Source organism: Mesoplodon mirus (assembly GCF_964341445.2).
Source record: "Mesoplodon mirus genome assembly, chromosome: 5".
Lineage (NCBI taxonomy): Eukaryota > Metazoa > Chordata > Mammalia > Artiodactyla > Ziphiidae > Mesoplodon > Mesoplodon mirus.
The window spans coordinates 148,415,193-148,438,597 of record NC_138980.1 but is presented as its reverse complement, the minus strand read 5'-3'; the positions used below and the strand labels follow the sequence as shown (position 1 = coordinate 148,438,597).

At 43.2% G+C, this 23,405-nt stretch overlaps 1 protein-coding gene across 1 annotated transcript; it reads right to left on the bottom strand.

Moving 5' to 3' along the window:
* Window positions 1–538: 538 nt before the first annotated feature.
* CCL28 (C-C motif chemokine ligand 28) lies at window positions 539–22,023 on the bottom strand. The gene is made up of 3 exons (XM_082622381.1): window positions 21,959–22,023; window positions 6,828–6,954; window positions 539–1,079 (listed from the first exon to the last, which is right to left on the bottom strand). Exons 1-3 carry the CDS (start codon window positions 22,020–22,022, stop codon window positions 887–889), a joined length of 384 nt encoding a protein of 127 aa, XP_082478507.1. The 5' UTR covers window position 22,023; the 3' UTR covers window positions 539–886.
* Window positions 22,024–23,405: the final 1,382 nt, after the last annotated feature.

Genomic DNA, 23,405 nt, shown 5'->3' with positions numbered 1-23,405 from the left:
GGTACAGATGAACCGGTTTGCAGGGCAGAAATTGAGACACAGATGCAGAGAACGAACGTATGGACACCAAGGGGGGAAAGCGGCGGGGGGTGACGCTGTGACGAATTGGGAGATTGGGATTGACATATACACACTAATATGTATAAAATGGATAGCTAATAAGAACGTGCTGTATAAAAAAATAAATAAAATTCCAAAATTCCAAAAAAAAGAAATATAACAATTGCAATATGTGAACCTTGATTAATTGGTTGAAAAAAAATCTATGCTCTGGAGATCGTTGGGGAAATTTAAATGTGGAATATGAACATATATATTGTATCATATATATGATGAAATTGTTTCTAGGTATAAAGCTGATTATGTGATTATATAGAGAATGTCTTTATTCTTGAAGGATGCCAAGTTGTAACACTAAAAACAGTTTAGGAATGAAGTGTCATGATGTTTGTAACTTATTTTCAAATGGTTAACGGTTCAGGAAAAAAATTATATCTTTATGTATATAATGTTTTATATATACATGTACAAGGAGAGAAGCAAGAGAACAAAACAAATGTGGCAGAATACTACCAAGGATTAATCTAGGTAAAGGCATACCATTCTTTCCACTTCTCTGTAGGTTTGGAAAACATCATAATAAAAAAGTTGGAGAAATTCGATTTGTATGCTGCGCTTAAAATATTATGTGAAGATAAGTATTCTCTCTTCATTTCATTTTTCAGTTGAGTGTATTATTGGCTACATTTGCATCTGTATAATTGTTCCTTTAAAAAAATATTTTGCTTTGCCCTGTTCCCTGTTGGAACATTCATATGATATATTTATAGCCAGCCATGGCCAAGTTCACTCAGGACTCATCTGTGTAGCTTCATCTGTACTCTCTCTAATAAGGAGTTTTATGGCCATGTGTTTGATGCCTCCCCTGATGTGCCCCTTTACTCTTCCTCCTGCCGTGGTGTTTCTTCTTATGGCAAATGTTGCCTTTAGCATCTTTCGTGGCTGCTTGTTCTTTCATCCATTGCTTAATAACGTGATTGTGCGGGCTGACACAGATTCTTCTGCGCTTGATGTGAAGGCTGCCAAGAAGGGAAGAAAAAAAAATCACTGATAGAAAGTACAAGTCAGTAAAAACTTAGTGAACTTATAGGCAGTTCCCACTTTGGGACAGTGTATCTTTGGACATAGACTGAATCCTAAAGCTGAGGACCACAAGGATGAATCTTTACTATGGTGCTGCCTGTGGTTCCTCAGACACCTGCAGAAAATACTAAAAGGAGAAGGAGAAGGAATTGGAGGGGGAGGGGAGGGGAGGGGGAGGGGGAAGGAAGGAGAGAAACCATGTGAAAACAATTCTCTTTACTGACCCCAAGCACCCAACAAAACCAATTCCTTCCTCACTGCCCATCTTAAACACATCCTCCTCCTTAAGGTTTTTCTAGATCCTCTCAGCTAAATGTCCTCCTTTTTCCTTTGAATCTCCGTGGTGCTTGTTACCTCTCTTCTGACACTTAGTTTACTCCACCTTTTATCTGAGTACTTGTCTCAGACTCTCTCCTTTTTCTGTGGAGCCTCGAAGGAGGAATAGTTTGGAAGTGTCTTGAAAAGGCCTTGTTCAGAGAAGGAATCCAGTAATTAGTTGTAGATATGAAGTGAAAATTGTCCAAAATAAGGACAATCTGGTTTTGTTTCAACAAAACAATCAACTAAAATGTTCCAGACATTTATTAACATTTTAATGTAATATAGATCTATACCATGTCTCAGAATTTGTTTTCGTTTTCATTTTTCTGTATGAAATGTTGACATTGGGGTGGGGGGCTCCTAGAGCACCATTCACAATTTCTGGTAACTAGAAGGATTTCTTGTTACAAAAGATATTGTGACTTTTAATACCCCATCAGATGCCATCCATCTTTTTATTAAATGTTGCAGATCCTGCTGGCTCTACATATACAATATTTCTGTATCTGCATAAATTGAAACCCCCTACCCTTTTCTTTGGGGGAAAAAACCGTGATAGAGAGCAGGCTGCCATCTCTCCAAATGACCCAAGAGGAATCATCAGCTAATGTGGGGACACCTAAAATGGGAGGAAAAGTTGGGAAAGGCTTGAATGCACTTGAGCATGATAAAGCCAGCATGTGGGATTGTTAATTTGAAAGAAGTGAGGCATCTTAGTAGGAGGACAACACATTCTCTAAGTGTAGTAGATTGAGAGGTCTTCAAAAGAGAAGCTACTTCTCACTATGGCCAGTTGGTTTGCCTTAAGCTATTATAGGAGAAAACGTGGCTATAGCATTAATGTGGAGGAAAAAACAACAAACAAGAAAGAGCTGAAGCTCCTACCCTTTCCAAAGGACTAAATTCTCTCCTCTCCCTGTGGTGTCAGCAAGAACCTGAGTAGACATCCAGTGTAGAAAGACTCCACCGACACCCAGATAAGCCCTTTGGTTACACAGGAGAGAACTAGGACTCAACACCACTATTCCTGGGGGAGCCTCAGGGAGGGGCACTGGCTCTGGGACTGCAGGAGAGACCTGGATGGGGGAATACAGACAGAGGATCCAGGGAGGAAGAAAGCCACAGGAAAACAGGCAACACCAGCCATGTGAGACCCTTTTCAAAGGCCTACCCATTGGGGCCTCAAACTCTCAGTGCAATACAAAGGGAAAAATCAGCTGCCAGAACACAGCTCCAAAATCCAAGATGCTCTGATGTTTTAAAACCCTAAAATTTAAAGACTGCTTAAACTTCCACTTGTATCCCATGTGTCTCCATCAGGATAAAAAGAGACGAGGTAATGTCGGGCAAGGAGGTAGCCTATTTCACACTCCCTCCCCTCCCCCCAACTCCCCGATATTTTGATGGCACTGACCCACCTGGTTGTGAATTTCTAGGTGAAGAGGTTTGACTCTAAGAAACCATTAGGCTGATCCCTTGATTTTTTTTTTTTACCAATAAGAGAGTAGCTAGCGACAGTCCAGTGGATTTAAAGGGGTGGCCCTGCCATAGACTATACCTATACTTGATCCCTAAACTTTATTTCTTTACCTATTCCTCTAAGCACAACAGCCCTTCAACACCACTTTTGAAAAGGTACTAAAGATCCCCAAATATCTTTATTCAATAACTCTAAATTTTCTTCCCAACGGATAATGTCTATATGATTCAAGAAAACTCAGGGACTTCCCTGGCGGTCCAGTGGTTAAGACTCTGCGCTTCCACTGCAGGGGTCAAGGGTTCAATCCCTGGTCTGGGAAATAAGATCCCACATGCTGCACGGCATGGCCAAAAGATGACAACAAAAACAGAAACCAAAAAATGCAGTGCTCTTCTCAAGATATACAACTTTGCCTTGTGTTTATGTTTAGAAAGAGCTAGAAGCTCTTTAATGAAGTCACTGGAGAGAAATTTTAAACAAACTGCTGTCTCAGACATCAAATATTCCAGTGATTGTTTAAAGGGTGCGAAACAAAGGACCTATTCCTAGGCAGAAAGGACAAGGAAATCAATCTAGTGAGTTCAATGTAAGTTCATTTATATTAGTTAATTGTGATTAATAATATTGATACATGCTTTTGGGGAATTGTATTTTCAACGCTTGCAATATTTTCTACATCTAAAACACTTGTCTCAAACCTTAACGTCTTTATACACAGTCAAGGTTAAGGGACTACATTTTGGATAAGTAAAAACATGGTCTGTAGTAAAACAATTTGAAAACAAGAGAACATTTATTTATTTATGTCGAATCAGAAAACACAACAGAGATGACCTGTAATTTATGATTACAAAATACTACATAGTCCAATTTCATCTTATTTGAGACCAGGTCATAACTACTCTATATTTTTCAGCTGTCTTATCAGCACAGAGGGGCCAATTAAAAAACTTGTACTTGGATGAAGTATTTTTAGATCCAAGTGATTGGCTTCAGAGTTTCCCTTTAATTAAAATTGAGTCCTTTTTATTTATTTATTTTATTTTTAAAAATTTTTTTCCGGTACGCGGGCCTCTCACTGTTGTGGCCTCTCCCGTTGCGGAGCACAGGCTCCAGACGCGCAGGCTCAGTGGCCATGGCTCAGGGGCCCAGCTGCTCTGCGGCATGTGGGATCCTCCCGGACCGGGGCACGAACCCATGTCCCCTGCATCGGCAGGCGGATTGAGTCCTTTTTAAAATGAAGAATCATGTTTTTGATCATATTTTCCCTTATCGAAGTGAGGATTTGCAATATTTCTGTACCTATACCTTTTATTTTTTAATATTTATTTATTATTTTATTCATTTATTTATTTTGGCTGCACTGGGTCTTAGTTGCGGCATGTGGGATCCTTAGTTGCGACATGCGGACTTTTTAGTGTGGCATGCAGGCTTCTTAGCTCCGGCGTGGGGAATCTAGTTCCCCGACCAGGGATCAAACCCAGGGCCCCTGCATTGGGAGCATGGAGTCTTACCCACTGGACCACCAGGGAAGTCCCTGTACCTATACCTTTTAGATCTCTGTCTCACACCTGCTTAACCCAAAGAACCTTCTCTGAAAATTCTGAGAATAGCGTCCCCTGAGAGTCCCCAGGTATCTATCTCTAACTCATATACGCACAGACACCTCCTCTGGTTCTTTCTCTGTGGCTTTCTGGGAGTCCCACGGGAGACCTTACAAGTTCTGAAGGCTTTTTTAGTCTGAGGTGACATATGCCAGTGAGGTGGAGGGAATTGAAAGCTGAGAATCTACCATTTCTGAGAGCAGCCTCAGGCAGATTTACTTCAGCTAGGTAGGGCTGACACAAATACCCAGGTGTTTCCAGAGCATTGCCTATCCGTGAACTGCCTATGAATTTTCACTCTGCAACTATTACCAGCACTATTTATTCAGATTAAATAAAAACTGATAGGATCTTGGCCAGGCATATACTATGGGAGCTTTTCAAGCCCGTTGGGAACGTGAAGCAACCCCTCAGAAGGCAGCTCGTCAGATAGTATTCCCCGGATTGCTATGGGAGTCACTGGTTCCCGCCGACCCACCCTCCTGAGCTGACAGCTCCAGTGAGGGGGTGTGATCTGCGGAGACACTGAGAGAATTTCCGGTCCTCTCGCTTCTCCCCCACAGACACCCACGCTTATTAAAAGTTTGGGTCAGGAATTGTCTTCCTCTGTACATCTAACCCCAAGTGTGATATTTAAACTTTGTTGGATATGAGATCCTTTTGAGGAGCTTGTAAATTCTATGGACCTTCTCCCTAAGAAAATGCTCACACATTCAGACCCACAAATTTCAGGGAATTCATAGCCCCCTGACCAGAAAAAAGTCTATCCATGGACAGCTTACAAACTCTTCCTCTGAACTTCTGAGAATCTTTTCTTGGAGAAGTGTTTCTCAAGGATGAGTAACGGATGGATTCCTTGGAAAGGGGGGAAAATGTATCTTAAACCTCAGAGAATGGTCTGCAGGACCCCGTTGGATAGAGTCTCCTGGGGACTGCAGGAGGGCAGAGTCTGTTTTGTTACTGCTGTATCTTTGCACATAGAAGGGTACTTGGTACATAATCGCTAATCAATATATATTTGTTGAATTCATTCAATTAATAAAGAGGTTCGGGCTTCCCTGGTCGTGCAGTGGTTGAGAGTCCGCCTGCCGATGCAGGGGACATGGGTTCATGCCCCGGTCCGGGAGGATCCCACATGCCGCGGAGCGGCTGGGCCCGTGAGCCATGGCCGCTGAGCCTGCGCGTCCGGAGCCTATGCTGCGCAGCGGGAGAGGCCACAACAGAGAGAGCCCGGCGAACCGCCAAAAAAATAAAAAATAAAAAAAAATAAATAAAATAAAGAGGTTCCCCAGTGACTCAGGAACTCAGGCATCGGCACTGGGCTTCTTTGTGTCACCTGGAGCCACAAGTGGTATTAAAACCAGCACTCCTGGGAGATGCCTAATGTGCCCTTGTTATGATTTAAAGGTGCCAAATGCTTTGGAGTTTCGGAGAACATTTTATGGGTAGTCCCACCGTTGTTTTGAGAGACCTTGGAATATAGTCTTCTGAATGAAGAGACCTGGGTTCTCATCCCATTTCTGCTGTTCACTAGCTATCTGTCACCAGGTGAGCTATGTCATCTGCTCAGTGACAGCGTTCTCCTGTGTGACATGGATATGATTTACGCCTTCCTCACAGCATTATTGTCAGAACCCAGATTTCCTAAGTACCAATGCATTTCGATTCTAAGGTCTCTGTGGAGATGTTGAGTACATATGTAAGTCCAGAGTTCTGAATAGCTGAGCCACGGGTGGAGGTACGAGGGGTGAGAGATTCACCAAGAACCAATAGCCCAGAACCAAAAGCAAAGAAGGGCATTTGAACTTGACTGCATGCAGCACTTGTGACAGGTACGGACACCTCCACGCTTCTGTTTGAATCTTACATACATTTCTGATGAATTCAGAGAGGAAAAATGATAGCAGCCCATTACTTGCAGGGAAAAATTATAGTTAAAGCCATGAAATTGAATAGAGTCACCTTCTGTTTTTATTTTTGTTTTTGCTTTTGTTTTCACTCAGAATGTCCCTTGTTTGGCTGAGGAAAGTCGTGCACACTGTTTGGTGACTAAAGGCATTTCCCTCTCAGCACAGCGGTGCAGTGCAGGGAACGGAGGGTTAGCATGTGCCTCTGGACATCCTGGCACAGAGAGAGTGCGCATTCACGCCACCCTCCCCTCCCTTGTTCAAATAATTATTTGTATGCCGTGTATCAGGCAAAGTCTCCCCAACCTATTGTTCGCTAGACGAGAAACGGCCACGCTGCAGGTCTAGACCTCCCTGCCCAAGAACACTCACATGACAGCAGCCAAGTCACAGTCCCCGTCAGCTCTCTGAATGCTACATGTGGTCACTCTTTCCAGAAGCCTTCTGGAAATATGATGTGAAACCTCCGTGCAGCAGCTGGAGGCAATGGGAAGTATGGCTGAAAGAGGAGAAGAAAGAAATGTGAGCTCTTACAGTTTACCGAGCACTGCCCGGGCTCTTATCTTGAAGACTCTAGAGAAACAGAATGCTAACCCACTGAAGCAAGAGGCAAACACTTACTGGGGGCTTTGTACATGCAGACTCCAGGGCAGGACACGTCTCTACCCTCCAGAACTTACACTGTATTGGGGGCGGGGAGATAAAACTAAGCACAAGCAAAGACACACAACAAGGCAAGAGTTGAGAAACAGCTTCAGATGATGTTACTGGGCTTGTAACCGTGCTGGCTTAAAGAAGTGAGGTTGACAAAGTGTCCCGTGAGCTCAGAAGGGAGCAACTACATGGGTCCCTGGAGCAGGTTCGAAATGGACCCACCAGGGAAGTTTTTAACTGAATCTTTAAGGACTTGGATGGGTGGAGAAAAATGGAGAAAACTTGTCCAAGCCAAAGGAAGTGCATGGTCAAGAGTTCTGAGATAGGAAAGCCCAGGGCACATTTAGAGAATAGAGAAAAATAGACCACTTGGTCTGAGCTGAGTGGCTGGGAAGCTGAGTAATGGGAGGTATGTTCAAAGCATAGACTGAAGTCACACCCCATTGAAGGTCAGTCTAAGGAGGTTTATCTTTTTTGAAATGGAGTCCATTAAAGATTTGAGAAAGGAGAAGGGTTTTAGGAAAATTTGTCTTGCAGTGATGAGCAAGTGGGGATAAGATAAGGGAGGAGTGACTGGGGCAGGAAGTCAGGTTAGAAGGAGCTTATGTTACCCAGATATAAGGAGAAAAGGGCAACACAAATATGCAAGGAAACCTAATTTCCTACTAAAATGTGTATCTGCAAATTCCTACATGCCACATGCACACAGTATTCTATGCTCCCCATTCTTCCAAGTGGGTAATACATTTTTTTTAAAAAAATTAGAAATTATAGTCAACAGTGGCTGCAGGTGGCAGTCTCATAATAACAGACAGAAGTTAGCCCCTGAATTAGAGGTTAAAAGAAACGAGTAAAACCCCTCAGTGGTGTCAGCTCTAAGCCATAGAGGTCCCTGCTCTTGGGACAAGGAGAGATTATAAGTGAAAGAAGCCAGATTCAAAAAGCCACATATTGTATGATCCCTTTATATGAAATGTTCAGAATAGGCAAATCCATAAAGATAGAAAGCAGATTAGTGGGTGCCAGGGGTGGGAGTAGGAGGGGATGGGATATGACTTCTAATAGGTGCAGGGTCTCTTTCTGGGTTGATGAAACAGGCTGAAATTAGACAGTGGTAATGGTTGTACAATTCTGTGAATATACTAAAAATCACTGAACTGTACCCCTTTTTTTGGTTGTTTTTGGTTTTTTTAGCCACACCCCGCAGCTTGCAGGATCTCAATTCCCTGACCAGGGATTGAACCCGGGCCATGACAGTGAAAGCCCAGAATCCTAACCACTAGGCCACTAGGGAACTCCCCGAATTATATGCTTTTTTTGGGGGGGTGGAGGCATGCTGAGCTTTGAACCCAGGCCCACAGCAGCAAAGCACCAAGTCCTAACCACTGGACCACCAGGGAATTCCTTATTTCAATTTTTTAAAAAGTACGATGGGAGAAGGACACTGGCTGTCCTCACATTTATTAATGCATTGATTTCCTTAAACTAATTGTTTCTTTCTTTAGCTACGCTGTGCTTCCCATTCTTCAAGTCAAACTGTTTTACTATCCCAAACAAGGTTTTGGGTTTATTCATGTAACCATTCATTCATTCACCCATCTTACTATATAAGAATTACTATGTGAATTTTTATAAATGAAATACTATCTATATCTATGTCTATGAGCTCTTTTACAGTGAATCACTATGCTGGGCCCTGGGGGTAGAAAGATGAAGAGTTACTACTACACATACTTCTGTTATTAGTTGTAACCCAGGCAACTATAAAATATGAAATACACTTTCAGAAGCATTGTGGGAATTAAGAATCATAGGCAAACCTATGTGCTTAAGAATTTGAGTTTTCGGAGTGCTGACATCAATTCAAAGCACAGTTTTAAGGCAGAAAAGCACTCAGGACCTATATGTACTTAATAAACTGAATTATACTTCTCAGATATAAAGGTAGGCTGGGCTCACCTGGAGATCACTTAACCTAAGACAGATTAACTATCGAAAGGCAAGAGGCAGGCCAGCATTTATCATATGTTCACAGATGTGACTGGTGCCCTAGTGAGGCAGCTGGAAATGTAAAAGGCCAAGAAAGATGGAATCCTCTGAAGCGTGCACAAGGAGTTAAGCAATGAAGAATCTTAACAGGGTGGTTTGGACTAGGGCAAAGGTAAGATTCTTTTAGATAACATTGCCCCCTAGAGGTTTTCTAGAGCAGCTTCCTATCAATATTTCCATTTTTAAAGAACCACCAGGAACTTCCTCTGATTTCGATGACAAATATAAAAACATATTTTTATTTTTTCATTTTTATATTTTTTCATCTATGTTCATAAAAAAGATTAGTCCATACTTTTATCCCCTGATATCATCCTTGAATGTTCTGAGTGTTAACATTATATTAATCTCAACAATGCATTGGGTAGCTTTCTCTGTTTTTCTATTATTTGAAAAAGTTTGTGTAAGACAAGGATTATCTGTCCCTCCAATGTTCGGTAAAACCTCTAAAACCATTTAGGCCTGCTGTCTGTCTGAAGAAAAGATGTTCAATTCTGACTTAACTTCCTTAGTAGTTACATGTTTATTTAGATTTTCTGTAACTTCTCCAGTCAATTTTGATATCTTAGCTTTCTAAGAAATTGTACATTTCATCTACAATTTCTAATGTTTTGTCACTGAAAGAGTTCAGAACACGCCACCCCAAAATATGCCTCTCTGGCATGTTGATTATTTTAAGTTAAAGCCACTTAAAAAACCAACAGATGCAGAAATGACCTTCCTAAAAGCAAGATAGAAAACTTCCACGTAAAAGGTACTCTCCCAACATCTGGGGAAGAAAGAAATTTTTAGCAGCAGAGGGTGGTACCACCCCACCTTCTGGGTGAAGTGAGATGGTATCTCCACCCCACAGGAAGCTGAAGACAAGGAAAATCTGCACAAACGAACCACAAACGAACCTTGTTAAACTAAGCCTTGCGTTCCTAGTCACTTTTCCATGGTTAACTGCTTTAGCCCAAGTTCCTTTGTCTTCTCACGTTTTCACAATTACCACTCTTTGTCCAACTTAATGTATAAGTCGTAATGTTACCGAACCCAGGTCCAGCTGCTCACCGCTCAAAAGCCAATAAAGAGGCCAGGTTGGTGGAAAGTTTGCTTTGTTTTGGATGCCGGCAACCGGGGTGGGGGCAGGGTATGGAGGGCAGACTCCTGTCCAAAGGCCGACTCCCCCCCTGACAATCAGGGGGCAAGAGCTTGTATAGACAGAGGGAGGGGGCTACGTGGTGCAGAAGCTCTGACAGTCATCGGTGGTCTGACCAGCGTCATATCGATTGTTTTAGGTACAGTTAATCTTCAGTTCCGGGATTGGTTTGTTCCCATTTCTTTCGAGGCCAATTCTTGGAACTGTGGCAGCTTATGTACAGCTCACAGGATATGGCTCAGAATATCATCTATAAACCTTAAGGAGAAACTAAAAGTCCTTGACTTTGCTTAATGACTAAACTATTATAATTTGGTCTCCTTTGACGGTTTTCCTGTTTCTGCATTTTCTCACTTCTCTGATGAAACTTATTCTTTGGCTCAATTTTTTCCACAGATAAAAGGCAGGCTGAGGACATGGTGGGTGGGGGGAAGGGCCATAGGGTCCTGCTCCATTTCAGTAACTCAAACTGCTTCTTTGGGTCTTCATTTCCTCGTGAAGGTGATTTCGGACGCACACAGCAGTAAGCGGCAGCTTGTAGCAAGCAGCAGTGAGCAGTAGCTGGAAGCAAGATCTTAGTTCCCTGACCGGGAGTCCTAACTGCTAGACCACAGAGGCCAGCGGCTAAGGCCTAAACCCCCAGTTCTTGCCTGCCTTGTCAGGAAAGAATTCAGGCGAGGAGGCAGAAGGTAAAGAGAAAAGTAAAAAGTTTTTTGCAAAAGCAGAGTACATGCGCAAAGACGCACAGGCAAACTCCGAGAGAGAGAGAGTCGCACCTTTGGGAAGCTGAAATCCTTTATGAGGGGGCAGTTTTCTGGGTCCTTGTCTCTCTTCTGGCCAATCATCTTGCTTTGTCCCTCTAAGGCTAATTTGTCTCAGGACCCTCCCCGTAGGTGCGCACGCACTTCTCAGCTAAGATGGATCTCAACACAAAGGATTCGGGGAGGGGGGAAGCAAGACTCATCATGGCCTGGCGTTGTTCCCTGACTTTTGACCCCCAAGGAGACTTTCTGTATATGTTTAGTGTCTCCCTTGCCCCAAGGAGGTGGGGGGGAGGAGATCCCTTGATCCTTTACTCAAACAAGGTTTTGCCCCTCTTTGTTCTTGCCATAACTGTTATCTTAAGGCATCCACAAGAGACAAAGCTTGGCTATTTACCCTGTCCCTGTTATAGTTTCCATTTTGGAAAGTAAACAGGAGGCTGCTTTTAAATGTCTAACCTGGAGCCCATCTAACTTCTGTCTCAGGAAATGCAAACAGGAGGCTAGTTGTAAGGGTCCCGCCTGAAGCCCACTTTTTTCCTGCCCCGAGAAATGTAAACGGTAGGCCAGTTGTAAATGCCTAGTTTGGGGCCCATCTATCTCCCGCCTCAAAGGCACCCATTAAATAAATTTGTATGCTTTTCTCTTGTTAATCTGTCTTTTGTTACAGGGGTCCTAGTACAGAACCTAGAAGGGTAGAAGGAAACATTTTTTTTTCCTTCCCTACATCACAGCACTATCTTACCGTATATATAGTTGAGTTCTTTTTTAGTATATAGTGTTTGAAGAGGCAGTTCCTGTGCAAAGTAACCGTTTAAAAATCTGGGTCTAAATAATAAAGAAAATATATTTATAAATTTACAAAAATCATTTGCTTAGAAACTAAAAAATGCATTGGACTCGTTGGTTAAAAGTGAAATCACGAAATATTTATTCTGGAAACCAGCAGAGGTGCTATTTATTATAACAGGTAGGATACAGCTAAATTTAGCCTAAGTACATTTATTTAAAACACAAACACGATAAAATAAAGGGTTCAACTCGCGACCCTAGAAAAGGAAAATCAGAGGAAACTAAAATGAAGGTGGGAAAAAGACACCAGCACGACGCTGCGGCGCTTTACGGCTGTCGCGCTACACCTATCTGTAGGCAAGGCAGCCGTGGATCGGGAGACTAGGTGCTGAAGCCGAAGCCCCGGCCCAAAGAAGGGGAGGCGGAGGAGGAGTTCGGGGCGACCGCCGCGGGCAGCGGGTGGTGCTTGTCGTCGCTTGTCTGGGCCACGTCCCGCCGCTTTTCCGGTCTCTGCGCCTGTGCCACCTGCTTGGCGCCACAGGCAAGGTGGGCCTGCTTTTCGCTCAGCGGGTGTTTGGTGCGGGCGGCGCAGGGAGGGCGCGGGAGCGGAGAAGCGGGCAAGTATGAGGAGTGCGCCTCCGGGAGGGTAACATCACGCGACCGGCGTGGTGGCCGGGCTGCTCACGCGCCCACGGACGTCCGCCAGCGCGAGCCTCCCCCACCGCGACCCTGGAACCGCAGGCACCTGCGCCCGCCGCCCAGACCTCCCCGAGCGGTAGCGCGAGTCCCGCCTCTGCCCGGCGGCTCCTGAGGACGCCCTCTGGCGGCGCGGGAGAGCCTGGCCGGGGCGCGCAGGGCCAGCCTGGCCTACCGCGGGCTGTCCTTCCTGGAGCTGTGGGGCAAAGTCAGTTGCGCTGGGCACGTCTTTCCTACCTCCGTTAATGTTTTGGGTGCTTGATCTATCCGTTTCTGATGCACATAAGTAAGGAATCTTACACTGTTGTTGAGATTATGTCAGATTTTTTTTTTCCTTGCCAGTCTGTCTGCTTTTACAATGCATCGCTTGGGGTTATATTTTCAAACGCGTACAAGTACCCTTCCGGTATGCAGCCGGGATTGGAGTAGAAGCACTAGCCTCGGTTGCCAAATTTAAAGGGGCGCCAAAAAACTCAGTAACGAAGACAAGTCACATTTTAATGCAACATTTTAAAAAATAAGCATTAATACAAAGACATATATGTTGAATGAAATACTGCACTTTTAAATAAAAACAAAATTCGACCCTGCGCTTGCACGACTCACCTCGGTCACATCACTTCCCCACCCTTTTCTCAGCCTTGGGTGAACCTTCTTGGTGAATTGATTGTATTTATCCTTCCCTAAGATTCCTCTAGTGCTATTACAGACTTTTGCGTAAATTCTGTTTTTCTGATATTAATAGCATGACACTAAACTTTTGGTTAAATTTGTTTATCCATCTTATTTTGTATTTTCAGTCATCTTTTTTCTTTGCTTTTTTCCCCTTCGGTTGGATTGATAAGTTTAATACATTTCCTTCAAAAGTTTTTTTAATGAAAACTTAGGTTTGGTTAGGTCAAGAAAAAACTTCCCTGGGAGAAGAGCAGCAATATCTCATACAAATCTTTTTGAGTTTGAATCGTTTAAGTATTATTTTACTAATGAAGGTAATTGCCACATCAGTACAATTCAGCAGCGTGTATTGAGCGCCTGCCTTGTGTCAGTCATTGTTCCAGGCACTAAGTATACAAAAATTAGTGAGTCACTGTACCTGAACTCAGAGTTCCTACCCTAGCAATTTCCTAATATCTTAGAAGACCTCCTTGCTGCATGTGACACTTTTACCCTTTCCTTCCTAGAAATTTTCCATATCCCTGATTTTCAAGACACTAAATTCCTCATTCCCCTAATACAGTCATTCCTCTGTATCCAACTGAGGACGTTATCTCCTGCCACTTTAAACTTACTCCTTTTCATTTTCTCATCTCATTTAACCATCGTTTACAGTTACCCAAGCCAGAAACCCATGTGTCATTCCATCCTCCTGCACTCCACAGCCAGTCACAAACACCTGTAAATTTTACTCCCTGGACATTTCTCAGATTTGTCTCCCCCTTTTCGTCCCTGTTACCACTGCCCAAGTTCCAAACCTCATCAGTTTGCTGCTGGCCAACTGACCCTCCCAGTTGCCTCCGTTTTCCCAGTCTTGCTCTTTCCCCACATGGATCTGAGGTCTCACTACGCCCTGTGCTTTTCTGTCTTTACCATATATAAAAGTAAGCGTTGATACGACTGTCTTTTTTTTTTTTTTTTTTTTTTTGCGGTATGCAGGCCTCTCACTGTTGTGGCGCACAGGCTCCGGACTCACAGGCCGCTGCAGGCTCAGCGGCCATGGCTCACGGGCCCAGCCGCTCCGCGGCATGTGGGATCTTCCCGGACTGGGGCACGAACCCCTGTCCTCTGCATCGGCAGGCAGACTCTCAACCACTGCGCCACCAGGGAAGCCCTACGACTGTCTTTTGACTGTGAACTCCCTCAGCACATCTTTATACCCACACCACATAGCACAGTGCCTGGCATTAGTGCTGAACGTCTCTTGAGTTGATCTAAACTCTGTTGTAGTCTTATATCATGTTTCATTTTATCTTGTTTTAAGGCTTTTAAATATTTATCCTTTTTAAAAAAATAAGATTATCATTTTTTGGATCAAGGTCTTATGTCCCAAGTGTCCTAAAATTATACAGTGCTTTTCAGAAACATACCATCCCCCCACCCTCAAGTAATTAGGGGTCAGTTCAGTATGATGAATCATTTGTCCATTATATTTAATTTTATATAGTTAAATATTATATAATTTTATATAATTAAATATTTAATATTTTAAAGATGATGTTATTAGTATCATTAAAAGCATTATCTTGTCTTATTGTAGTGTTATTGCCGTTGATTCTGTTGGTTTTGGGTTGTCATCAGTTTCCAGTATTAAGTGTCAGAGTCGGATGGTTAATGGGAATGTCTGTCCCTGATTTGATTTTATGTCTGTGATCCAGTTTTAGTCACTAACTAGAAGGCTTTAAAGATTTCCCTGCTCAAGACCTTTTAAGACGAGCACTAAAACACTGCACATCAAATTTGGATATAAAGGTTAGATTCTGGGTTTTAAGGAAAGGATTCTGTTAATATACAGAGGTGACCCAGTTTCATCTCTTCCTTAGATGGATGGCTAAGTACGGTTCCCAGAGCTGCAGTATGGTTGTCCCCTGGGGGCTTATTAGAAATGCAGTTTGAAAAGCACCAGTACAAAGAATACTTTATGGAACACAGCAGAAAGGAAACAGAGCAAAGGTACATCCATCGTTAGAGAAATACTCCCAGGATAAAGATAAACATGATAAGAAAGATTCACTTGACTGCTGTCAGTATCTCAAGTCTATAAGTGTAACTTAAGAATGGCAATAGGTACAAAAAAATTTTTTTAATTAAAAAAAGAATGATAGTAGTTAAAGAAATGTTCCAAATATGGTTGGGGACACATTTCCCCTTCCAGTGAACTTCACACCTTGATGGAGCCACATCACACTGTGGATGCCTACAGACAGAGGTGTCCACTGCTGTCGCCATATAGGCAAGAAGGAGTCACGAAGATATGATGCATGAAACTGCTGTGCCCAAATAAAGTTCTCCCAGAGACTTCTTGGAGCCCTGAGATAATGTTTGTGTAATGGAGAGTGAATGGGGGTTTTTCTTTAGTTAATCTGAACAGATTTGGTCACCAGTACTTCGTACATCATGGACACTGGAGTGCTCAGGGGGTAGTCTTGAAGGGGGTTAGATAATTTTTTGCCACAGAGACATGCTGACAGGCATTACTGCGCAGTCATTGGGTGTGTGGAGACAGACTACCAGGTTCAAGCCCGGGCTCTGCCACTTACTAGCTGATGTTGGGTGAGTTACTTAATACTCTGTGTCTCAGTTTCTTTATCTGCAATATGGAGATGGTAATACACCTACCTCATAGGGTTGTGAGGATTGTATGAGTTTATACATTTAAGTGCTTAGAACAGAAGTGACAAATAGTAAACAATAAATGGAAACAAAGACATCATCTGGAGGTCAATATACAGCACAGTGCCAGCTCCATAGTAGGTATCCAGATGTCTGAGTGTTTGTGGAATGTGTCCATTGTCAATGTATTGCCCCTTAGCTTCAGATTCACCCTTAATTGCCTATTCTGTGAAATTAAGATGGGCCCTTGTAGTGTAAGTGCCTGAAAGTCACCTTTTTTGATGTAATGTAAGTGCCTGACATTAAGCTTTTGATTGCCAAGGCATCCATTTCAAAGGCATCCACAGAATAAACATATTGTCAGCTGCACAACTACAGAGCCAGACTGCCCCATCCTTGGCCCCCTCTCCCTCCAGTGAGACACCTCCCTTTGAAGAACTTTCCCCTGCAAACTGGAGGGCAGACCTGGTGATTTTTTTTTGCCATTCAGTGAGCATGGCTGTGCCCTCTCCAACAAGGTCTTGGTCTCAGCTGGGCAGGGAAGGGGTGCAGGATCTCTTCCTTGAGTACTCTATTTTGTCCTGGGAAAATCTGCTATTCCTGTATGCTTTAGTGTCCTCTTTCAAGCCTATCTCTTGTTATAGTTGATAATTTGTTGTATTAAACTTTTGCTGTTCAAATTATTGTCTGGTTTCTGTCTCTTGATAGGACTCTTGATTGATAATGAATGAATGAAACTTTAATGTTCCAAGAAGTTTGTTGTCTGTTAAGATGAATGATGCAAACTTTTAAGAATGACTGTGTGTGTTGTACAGATATGCTGTTACCTATGATTAAGTGGAAAAAGAATATAAAGCAGTATGTAGATTGTGTTCTGTGATTTATAAGAAATATTTATATTTGGACATTCAGACAACCAAAATATAGGTCATTCACATGACCAAAATATATTTCTCAGATATATTTGATCTTCAAATATACGTAAGTTCCTGACTCACAACTCCCAAAACGCTTGGAATTGCCTTGTAATAAGAGCAATGGGAGCATCTTTTGTTAAAATATTTGGTTTTCTTGTCCTCAGTTCCCAAAAACGCTTCAAACCATAAAGGTGAAATGAGTGTCTGGTCATTATTGATAATAAGCCCTTTCCACCACAACTGGGTTCATGTTAATGAAGGTAACTTTTGCAAAGCACCTAAGGACGCGGGCTGGTTAGGGTTGTTCCACCCCGATTTACAGGGAGGAGAGAGGGGCTGGAGGTTGAATCAATCACCAATGGCTGGGAATTCCCTGGCAGTCCAGTGGTTAGGACTCCTCGCTTTCACTGCTGAGGGCTTGGGTTCGATCCCAGGTCGGAGAACTAAGATACCACAAGCTGCACAGCATGGCCAAAAATAAATAAATAAAAATCACCATGGGCTTCCCTGGTGGCGCAGTGGTTGAGAGTCCGCCTGCCGATGCAGGGGGCATGGGTTCGTGCCCCCGTCTGGGAAGATCCCACATGCCGCGGAGCGGCTAGGCCCGTGAGCCATGGCCGCTGAGCCTGTGCATCCGGAGCCTGTGCTCTGCAATGGGAGAGGCCACAACAGTGAGAGGCCCGCGTACTGCAAAAAAAAAAAAAAAAAAAAAAAAAAAAAAAAAAAAAAAAATCACCAGTGGCCAGTGAGTTAATCAATCATGCCTAGGTCATAAAGCCTCCATAAAAGCAAAAAAAAGGAGGGAGTTTGGAGAGCTATGTTGGGGAACCAAAATGCTTCCATGTGCCGCCATGCTGGGCCCAAAGCTCCACAAGGACAGAAGCTCCTTTGTTCGGGACCTCACCCTATGTATCTCTTCATCCAGCTGTTGATTCGTATCCTTTGATATCCTTTGTAATAAATCAGTAATCTGGTGAGTAACCAGGTTTTCCTAAGTTCTGTGAGCCCTCTAACAAATTAATCAAACCCAAGGAGGGAGATCATTGGAACCACCCATTTGTAGCCAGTTGGTCAGGAGCACAGGTAACAATGTGGGCTTGCGATTGGCACCTGAAGTGCAGGGCAGCCTTGGGCTGACCCCTTTGCATGTGGAATCTGATTCTATCTCTGGGTACATAGTGTCAGAATTGAGAGGAGTTCAGTGTTGTTTGTTGGTCTGGGGAAACCTACACACATGTTGGAATTGGGTACAGGAACGTTTTCATGGTGCTATTTAATGTTTTTTAAAATCTGTGTGGCTGTGCATGGTTAAGCAATTCCCCAAGTTCATGTAGTTAGACTTCTGACCTGGCATTTTGGAGTCCAAAGCTCACACTCTTCCCAGTATGCCAGCATTTCTTAAACTGGGTTTCATAGACCTCTGGGGATGTGTTCTCAGGGTCCGTGAGCTCTCCAGACAATGCCTAAATTTAATATTTCATCTCAGTGATAATCTTTAAATAGACATGTTCCGGACCTTCTGGAAGACCATCTTAAAGGAGCGCTTGCAGGACATTTGAATTTTGCTTTAAGTTTATGTTAGTGTTGTTACCAAGTCAGATACTATCTTAATTGTCCCAGGCCAATAAGAAGAGAACAGAGTGGAATTTCAAAATGGGTTCATGCTAAGGGAGGGGCAAATTATACCATCAGGGTTCAAACAGAAAAAGATGGTGGGGAAAAAAACACTTCTTATTCTGAACAGGGTAGTTTATGCACATGAAACTCAAAACCTGCACCTCGAGTATCAGTGCTACATTCATGTTTGGAATAGCGATTTTCGTTTTGGCCAAACATTAACTATTACGTTAAATTAATATTGTTACATTTAAATCTTCTTGGCTTTGTAGTTGTGTTTTTATTTAAATTTTAAATTTATTTTGGTTTTACAATTGCAGAAGATACATATATGTACACATATATATGGGGTTTATACCTAGTTATATGTTTATACATCAAGTGATGTAGTAAAATAATTTAAAAGTCATCATTGAGAATAAAGAGAATGTTTTTCTTTAAAGGGGCCCATATGTGACTGAAATTTGAGAAGACTGCTATTATAAGAAGCCAGTCTGCTTCTCTAGATATAGAAAAGGACATTTAAAAAAAACAAACAAACCTGAACTACATTATAAAGATGATGATTGGATTTTTTTTAACCAAATCTAGATGCTAAATCCAATAAAGTTATTGAACTCAGGGAAATCAGGACCTATTGTTTTAACTAAAGGGCACACTTGGAGAGAAACTGAAGGGCAGATTTACTGGGCACGTCCTGTCTGGCTTCTCAGGAACCACTCCTGGTGAAACAGTCCCAACTGTTCAGAACAACTTTCAAGCACAAATGTATATTCTTCCAACCCTCCTTAGTGGGTCTTCTATGATTAAAACAAACAAAAGATAAAGTTTTCTTTTAGGATGCAAACAGCAAGTCCCTAGCAAGTATCTCTAATCAGGAGCCATCCTACACTGAGAAAGTAGGTTGTCACAGGAAATTGGAAGAAAGCCAATTTGGGACTTAAGCAAAATCCCCCAACTTGTGTCTGCTGGACAAAGTGGACCCTTAGTCTTTAACGCACAATAAAGGCCCACAAAGCCCTAGATTGTGGCTTTAAATAATCTGGCTCTTGGCCACTGGATGATAGACATTTTTATGGAGTCGGAATTGAGTTCTGGGAGCCGGCAGCCACGTCAGCAGGTGTGGAGTATGCCCATTCTTTTTTTTTTTTTTTTTTTTTTTTTCAGTATGCGGGCCTCTCACTGTTGTGGCCTCTCCCATTGTGGAGCACAGGCTCCGGACGCGCAGTCTCAGAGGCCATGGCTCACGGGCCCAGCCGCTCTGCGGCATGTGGGATCTTCCCGGACCAGGGCACGAACCCGTGTCCCCTGCATCGGCAGGCGGACTCTCAACCACTGTGCCACCAGGGAAGCCCTATGCCCTATCTTTGAGGAGAATCCAGGGCTTCTAATTATGGGTAAGTCAACTGCTCCCTGATTTATGCAGAATATTTTGGGGATGCCAGTTACTGAGCCATCACATCAAGATGGACACTTCAGGCACCATTAAGATGATGGAACATTTAATGCCTCAAAAAACAAAATGTATTTCCCAAAGTCCCACACTGGCACGGGCCACTTCCCTATCCCCTCCCTCAGCCTGAGACAATTGCCAGGGCCACGTATACCTCCTTCCCTGCGCTGCTCAGTATTCACTTTCCTCCCTCCCTACCCGCCTCCCTCTCTCCCTCCCAGCCTGACCTTCCTCCCAGCCTGAATTCATTACAACCTCCCACAGGGCACCTCAGACACACAGACACTTGAATGGACGTTTGGCACGGAAAGCAGTGGGCTTGCCCCTCAGTTCCACAACTGTTCTCAGGCCTACTCTCATGTATTTTAACCCCGACATCACTTATTTTTAAATTGCAGAAAGCTGGAGCTTCTCAGACAATGTGATTTTCCTGTGACCCAAACTGCCTTAGGAAAAAGCCCCAAGACTAACCCACAAAGTTACCGTTGGGTCTCCTCAGCTCTTTCTTATCATCACCAACTGTTCCTTTTCAAACACCTCTGTGTTTTGTGGTCCCACCCTCTCTGCCAGAGCTCAGTCCCATGCAGACCTTGGCCTTGGGTCTGGCAGGGCTTCCCCCATTTACCCTGCCCCCTCTGCCGGCCCCTCCCTCCTTCCTCTCCTGGAGGAGGGCTGCTGCTGCTCCTGCGGCTGGGGGAAGGCTAGAAACAGGCCCGGAAGCCGAAGGGGGAGTTGTATACACTTTTATTTCAAAGCTTTATGTGAGAAAAAAAATTGCATTGCCAAGACTAGGAATAAAGCCTTAGCTGGTAGACTTTTGTTTAACAATGGGGGTGAGTCCTAAAATTTCAATGGTGAAATTTTCTGAAAAATTAACAGAAACATATAAAGTGAAAACCTTTTTGTTTTGCTAAGATAAGCGACTAGAGATGAAGAACTGTGCTCAGTAATAAAGCTCAGTAGATTGGGGCACTCTATTGGGCGTCCCTAAGCAAATGCCTCCAGGAACCAGGCAGTTAATAGAGTGATAGCCAACTCCAGAGTAGGACAGAGGCTGGTCTGCTCTAGCTAGTTCTTGCCGGGGAATGTGGAACCATTGTTGGCAGATCTGATTTTTCAAGAGAAGCTCTAAAATCTAATTCGTATGTGTGTATATATGAGTATGTGTGTTTGAAATCTGTCAGTTTAAAAACGTTGGCTCGGGACTTCCCTGGTGGTCCAGGGGGTTAAGACTCCGCACTTCCACTGCAGGGGGCACCCGCTCATCCCTGGTCAGGGAACTAAGATCCCACAGGCCGCCCGGTGCGGCCAAAATAAATAAATAAACTTTTTTTTAATTAAAAAAAATAATAAAAATGTTGGCTTAATTTTTCAAAAAGCAGACCAAACAAAACTTACATCTCACCTCTTCTGAACTTAGAGACTATTCAGGGTAAAATTTCAGAAAAGAAGACAGTGGAAAAGAGTCAAATCAGTCAGGTATTAAATACCTATATTTAGGGTTTCCTAAATACAGTAGAAATGATTGCCTCCAGTCCAGACGCAGTTATAATCTCCATATGTATGCTAGCAAATCACAACAGAAGTTCTCTTTGATATAATTTGTGTGGTTCAATCATCTCCTTTATCCTGTGTCCCTTTTTAAAGATCAGACTGAAGTTTTGGTTTTCAGTAACCACAGGGCTGACTTTGATCAGAAAGCTTGCCACTTACCAAAACATAAACCAGAGGTCAAGTCTATCTTTCTTCCAGGAATATGCACACTTGTATTCAGACAGTTCAGCAGGTCAGAGTAAGGGGGAAGAAGGTTGAATAACAGGGGCTTTCCTCCAGCCTCTACCCAGGAATTCTCTTAAGATACTATCATCAGAAAAGAAAGCACTGCTCAAAGTTGCGCTGGTGGCAAATTACTGATTTTTAAGTGCAAATAAGGTTCCTTCCTGAAATTGCCTCTTGGAGATGAGGAATTTAAACCTATGCCACTCTCAGGTAGATAATTGGAAATCCGACCCCTAATTGCAGGAATACCTCACTCCTTCCAGCTCCATCTTGGAAGGCAGCCCCCCTCCTTCCCCTGGAGGCTGGCGGCCACTCACCTTCCGAAGGCTGAAGAGCCACCCAGGCAGCCAAGGCCACGAGAGCGAGTCCTGTCTGCTGCATTCCTGCCTGCCCCAGCAGCTCGACAGCACTGCAGGTGAGCCTGTTAAGATCAGGAAATGAGGCCAAAAGTGCCCTTGGGTGCAGAGAAAGAGCGTGGAGGAAAGCAAGCCAGAAAGCTCCACCCTGGTAGGTGCTAGGGTACCTCTTTCTCATGTTTCTTTGAAACCAGGCTCTTTCTTAAGACCAGACCTGTGTTCAGCCACCCGAGGGATCAGGTGATGTCTGTGATGATCTGACCTCTGGTGAGATTGCTGTGAGTTTGGAGGTGTGCATCAGAATTTGGGGACCATTAAAACTAGCTACCTCCATGAATTCCTACACAGTTAGAAATCCGAATTCTGGAGTAGAGGGCCAGTTATTTGAAGTTTTAAAAAGCTCCGTAGGTGATTCTGATGGACACCTCTGTTGAGAACCATCGCAGAAAGGAATCAGTTGTTTAGTAGCTTACTGAAACTGAGTTTCTAGGGACAAAGGTGGCAAGTCATAAAAAACATTATCTGGTGGAAAGATGGGAAAATTCAACCCCATTCTGGTCTTGGTCTGCAGCCAAAGTGTTTCCAGTGAGGTTGTTAGTTGATTTAGGAGAAAGGTAATAAGACAGGTAGAGGGGCTGTGCCTGGTAAGAAAGAGCCCCAGAGCAGGTGTGAGCAGGCATGAGGAGGTGTGGACTCTAGTCCAGCTTTGTCACTAATCAGCTTTGTGAATAAAACTATAGGGTAGGCTGAGGGTAGTTGGGTTCTAATCCTGCCTTTTCTACTAACTGGTTACATAACCTTAGCAAATGTTCTTAACTTTAAATAAGAAGTCAGGCTGGATGACCTCCAAAGTCCTGCCATGCTTCCTCTAACTGCACTGCCTCATGCAGTAGCTTCTTGTCCATACGTGGTCCTTTAGCATTTGAAATGTGCTAGTCCAAATTCACATGTGCTAAAAGTGTAAAATACACACCGAATTTCAAAGACTTGGTACAAAGAAATATAAAATATCTCGTTAATAATTTTTGTATTGATTATATGCTGAAATGATAATATTTGGATATATTGAGTTTCATAAGCTATATTATTAAAATTATTCACCTGCTTTTTAACTTGTTTTAATGTGACTACTCAGAAAATTCTAAATTACTTATGTAGCTTACACTATACTTGCATTGGGCAGTGCTACTTTATAAGGTCAAGAGCTCAAGGTCAGAACTGTCCCCCAGCTGTCAAGTTGTGGTACTTAACCAAGCTCTAGTTTCACTATCAAGAACTGGAGTTATAATAAAATAGGAAACGGGAGCTTTGTGGGCACAGGGCTAGGCCAAGAATGGGAAGACCTAGTCATGCAGAGCAGCCGTTCCAGACTCTGCCACTAAGCAAAGGTCTTAAGACTCTTGCCGAA